Source organism: Vicia villosa, unplaced genomic scaffold (assembly GCF_029867415.1).
Source record: "Vicia villosa cultivar HV-30 ecotype Madison, WI unplaced genomic scaffold, Vvil1.0 ctg.000591F_1_1_2_unsc, whole genome shotgun sequence".
NCBI classification, from domain to species: Eukaryota; Viridiplantae; Streptophyta; class Magnoliopsida; order Fabales; family Fabaceae; genus Vicia; species Vicia villosa.
Window position 1 is genome coordinate 1 of NW_026705270.1, and position 5,371 is coordinate 5,371.

The 5,371-nt window shown below is 32.3% G+C and overlaps 1 protein-coding gene across 1 annotated transcript; it reads left to right on the forward strand.

Moving 5' to 3' along the window:
• Positions 1 to 6: 6 nt before the first annotated feature.
• Positions 7 to 3,739, forward strand: LOC131629681 (F-box protein CPR1-like; the record flags this gene model as incomplete). The annotated part of the gene is made up of 4 exons (XM_058900458.1): positions 7 to 740; positions 2,715 to 2,798; positions 3,272 to 3,389; positions 3,488 to 3,739. Coding segments are annotated over 4 exons (1,188 nt in total), but the record flags the coding sequence as incomplete, so codon positions are not given.
• Between the last annotated feature and the right edge of the window lie 1,632 nt (positions 3,740 to 5,371).

Here is a 5,371-nt window from a genome sequence, read left to right on the forward strand (position 1 = left end):
GGAGGTTTTTGTAGAGGGTTTCTGTATTTGCACAGTGACACAGACTTCTACCTTTGGAATCCGTCCACCGGTGCCCACAAACAAATACCCGCCCATCCTATAACACCTATGATCAAACTTCTGACTCGTTTGGAACTTCTGTCTGGTTTTGCATATGATCACTCTACTGATGATTACTTGATAGTTTCGGTGTTCTGCGAAGATAATGATCTTGCAATTAAATTGATGATTTTCTCATTGAGAGATAATAAGTGGAAACCAATTGAGGTTGCTTCTCATTTGCCTTATATGATGACTCGTGTATGGTACTGTTTCCGTAAATGTGGGTTGTTCTTGAATGGTTCTATTCATTGGATAGTTCATAATTATGAGACCTCAAAGAATGTTATTATTGCCTTTGATATAAAGGAAATGACGATATCAGAGATAGCTCTGCCAGATGATTTTATTCTCAGTTATAGTAATAATTATCCTATATATTATGATTTGTTAGAAGTTGGAGGACTTATCAGTGCATGGGTGAATGACCTGAATACAGTGAAGATATGGGTGATGCAAAAATATGGAGTTCACTCATCTTGGACTAAGATTATTCAATTTTCTGTTGATCCTGTTTTGCACAATGATTTATACATAGCATGCTTAACAAAGTGTGGTGATATAGTAGGAAGAAATAGAGAAAGTGGATTGGTGAAGTTTAATGACAAAGGAAAGCTGCTAGAAAAACACCTCTGTCATATGTACTGCGAAAGATCCGATTCGGTGGTGTATACAGAGTCTCTGTTTTCACTACCCGGCGGCACCAGTCAAACTTATTAGCATTTACCATTTTCTTTATATTTATCTTATATCATGAGCTCTAGGTATCATGAAGCATTAGAATTTCCTCATCTTTATCTTATTTCGTCATTATATTTTAACTTTTACAGAAATTGATATGTAATTGCTGTTTCAATATTAGCAATTTGTTTCCTCCCATTATTCTACAGTTTTATTATTTCTTTTGCTTTGTGTCTTGATACAGAATTTAGTGCATTGCTAGCATGATATGAATATTTTTGGTTAGCCTAAAGACCTTTCATTTTATAAAATTAATTCTAGCCGAGTTTCGAACTTGCAGCTACCATAGCTTAAGGAGTAAAAGAATCTAAGTCCTACTATAACATTTTCACTCTATTTTTCTAAATGCGGATAAAGAAGAAAAATAATGGCATGGCGTCACTACTGATCTTCCTGGCTAATATATGTTACTCACTCAGTTTTATATCCATTGATGTGTTAGTATTGTTTCAAAATTATTGGTGATTTTTAATATTTCTTTATATAGGAAAGATAATTCTGTAATGCAATTATTGAAAAATACTAATACGTGCACAAAAATGTTATTTGTTTAAATTTGCTACTATACCAATAATATTATTTTTTGTATAAGGAAAGGATCAAACTTTAATATGGTGACGCAACAAAAACCAAACCTCATCATATCAGGTGGCATCAGCCACATGCTATGTTTATGCTAAAAACCAATTTGGTAGAAGAAAATATGGCTGCGCGAAGGCTCAAGTTAAGTGGCACTTATAATTTTTTTTTTGTGATATATGCATTTTAGCTCAGCCTGCAAAACAATTGACTAGATCAACAATTGTTGAAAAGCCAGGCATGTCTTACAATATGCAAGAGATCAGAAAGTCAAATACAAGTTTAAAGTATTTTTAACTGGTGCATTTTATAAAGAAGAACTTCAATCCTATATATAACATGGAATTCACTCTTCCATCACTAAAGTAAGTGATGTGAGACTTAAGAAAAACTTTAATCCTATATATAGTCTTGGACTACCTCTTCTTTTACAAACTAAGCGATGTGGGACTTCTTCAACATATATATTTTCAATCAAACCCCATCAAACTCCACCTTTGAAAATAACTAGTTGGAAACCCGTGCGTCCGCACGGGTTCTGGTGTCGGTTGGTGTTATGTTTTGAATAAGAATAGAATATGTAAAAATTATGAAAATCCCAAAAGAAAAAACATAATTGGTTAATAATAAATTTTTTTAATACAGAGACGTAATTAACAAAATTCTAAAAAGGGAGGTGTTAGTAAAAAAAATAATTTAAAGAACATATTTGGGTGGAGAAAATGTGTAGAAATAAATATAATAGGATGAATGGGTATATATTATGTTATAAATAGGAAAAATGAGAAAACAATTATTTATAATCTATACATAGTGAAAATAAGTACAAAATAATAGTAAAAACGTGACCAAAAAATGAATTATAATAGGCCAAAAACAATAATGATATAAAGGTAAGAAACAATTGAATGGACAAAATAAAGTACAGACAAAAAAAGGATATTTCCCAATTTAGTTATGTATTAGATATATTAGTTGGGTCCAGGGTATGTTTTTGTTAAAAAGGACAAAGAAAGCAGTAAAAAAGATGGGCCCAACTTAAAGACTTTGGATAAATATATATGAAATGGGCCCAAGATATAGACATGCCAAAGAAGTAGCTTTAAAGGTTTGTTCCTCGGTGACAAAACATAATTTCCAAAAACGAAATTAGGGTTTCGTTGTGATAGCAGGTAATGTTTGGATGCATGTAAGATAAATGTGATAATAAGTAGGTAATACATAATGATAAAAATTATGTGATAATAGTTAAAATGTTTATAAATATTAGTTTATCGATGTTCTTCTGGATGCAGGGAAGAAAAGGATGGCAAAGAATGTCATAAGCGAAAGAAGAGCAAAAAGAATCAGGAAGGACCAAGTTCCATTGCCAAAGAAAGGTAAAACATAGACATAATATTTGTTATTTAGATATTTATTGTTTGTCTGTCATTAGATAGCAGGTAATGTTTGGATGCATGTAAGATAAAGATGATAATAAGTACGTAATAAATAATGATAAAAGTGTTGTGATAATAGTTAAAATGTTTAGAAAGAATAGTTTATCGTTGTTCTTCTGGATGCAGGGAAGAGAAGGATGGCAAAGAATGTGATAAGCGAAAGAAGAGCAAAAAAAAATCAATAAGGACCAAGTTGCATTGCCAAAGAAAGGAGTTCGGACCGGAAGGGCAAAGGAGTTATGGTCGAAGAGGAAGATGACCACATTTCAATATCATCCGATAAGGAAGGGTAAATATAATAATTTATGTTATATATTTAGAAGCTAAATCCAAATTAATCGGACAACCTAAATAGAAGTTTCATATTTGTAGATGTATATTCCGTTTTAGTAATAGATTTTAGTTAATAATAGAATAATTTTAAATGTTGATTTGAAATACAAGCATGATGATAGTTTTGTTGTAATGCAAAAAGAAAAAAGCTGGACTAAGGTGGTTACAAACCCACCAACAATGGGCACGCAAGTTCTTGTAAGTCCTTAAGTAAACCATAACGGTTGTATGATTGTAACTAAAGTGACTGTAATTAATGCCTTGTGCTAATGTGATTAATTTCTAATGAATTGTAGCAAATTCCTGTTGAGGTCATAACTGGTTGTGTATTGGAAGGCAAGACTACCATTGGACTGTATGACACGGGCAAACGCAAGGCCTACAATTGTGTCCTGAAGAAGAGAGAGGATAAGAATGAAATGTTTCTTTGCAGGGGCTGGTATGAGTATGGGAAAAGCAGGAAGTTCAAGAAAGGTGATGTTCTAAATTTCACCATTAGGTACCCACCTGCTGAAGAAATTTTGGTGTGTGTTGTTCGTGGCAAATAGTGAAGAATTACCTTTGGAAACTTGTATTTTGGGTTAGAATAGTGTGACTTGAGTTGGTTAATTAAGTAAGTTTGAATGTTTTTTTTATAAAATATTTGTGATGTAGGTTGTGTAGTTAATGTCATTTTGAAGGTTATAAAGATGCAGTGAAGTTAAAGTTCATGTGATTGTAACCGAAGTATTTATGTGGAAGGGTAGTACGTTTAGTTGTTATATTTATGGAAAACCAAACTCGAACATAATTGTACTTTGGTATTGGTTAAAATATTAGTAATATTATATAAATGGCTGTTGGTATTTATATAATATTGTTATAATGTTGTTATTTATGTTGTGGTGTATTTTTGGTATAAATATTTTGGCATAAAGAAGAACTTCAATCCTATATATAACATGAAATTCAAGGGCCACTGCATTTCCAAATTTCAAAGCTTGTTGAATCAGAAAGTCAAATACAAGTTTAAAGTATTTTTAACAGGTGCATTTAATAAAGAAGAACTTCAATCCTATACATAACATGGAATTCTCTCTTCCATCACTAAAGTAAGTGACGCGGGACTTAAGAAAAACTTTAATCCTATATATAGTCTTGGACTACCTCTTCCTTCACAAACTAAGCGATGTGGGACTTCTTCAACATATATATTTTCAATCAAACCCCATCAAACTCCACCTTTGAAAATAATACCTAAGCTTTTAATGTATTCACCGACAATCACACTTCACCGTAACGAGTATCAATATGTATATTTTCAACCAATCTCAACAATCTTCACCTTAATTTAAAATAATACATAAATTTTCATTGTCTTGACCGACAATCATACTCCACCATAAAGGGTATAGTCACTTGAAGATACACCACTCCAAGAATTTTCACATTATCTTCACCGATAGTCATAGTTTTAAAAACTATCATACTCTCATGAAAAATATATTTCACTTGAAGATAAATCACTTCAAGATTTTCACATTGTCATCACCGATTTTCACATTGTCATCACTGATGCACTTCAAGATATACTTTATCATGAAGAATAAATTTCACTTGAAGCTAAACCACTCCAAGAATTTTCTTCACATGCCAAAAACGAGGTTGAAAATTTATGGTGTAACTTCCTTGTTGGCAGGAAGCTCTTCAACCACCGACATAATCTTGCACCTTGTATATTCTTGATTGTAGCAACACATCTTTGACTTGAAATTTCCACAAGTAAAAAATAATTCTTCCATCAATTTTCTCTAACCCAAAGTGCACAGCAGAACTTATGACTGCAGTCCAACCATAGAGCATGCTAAGAACTCCTATCCCCAAATTGAACTAAAAGCTCTGATACCAGTTGTTGGGAAAATAAAAAAACATAAAGAAAAAAGAGGAACAAAATAACAACACAAGAGATTAACGTGGAAACTCCAAAACCGGAGAAAAAACCACGACTGTTGTCAATAGACAACCAGAGAATAACACTATGTGAACACATAGTTTACCCTCAAATACCTCAGGCCCCTAGTACACTTACACCCTCCAAAATAAATATTTAACTACATCTCACAACACTCCAATACAAGAGCATAAGAGAACAAAGAAAGTCAAATACAAGCTTAAAGTGCTTTTGACTGATGCATCTTATA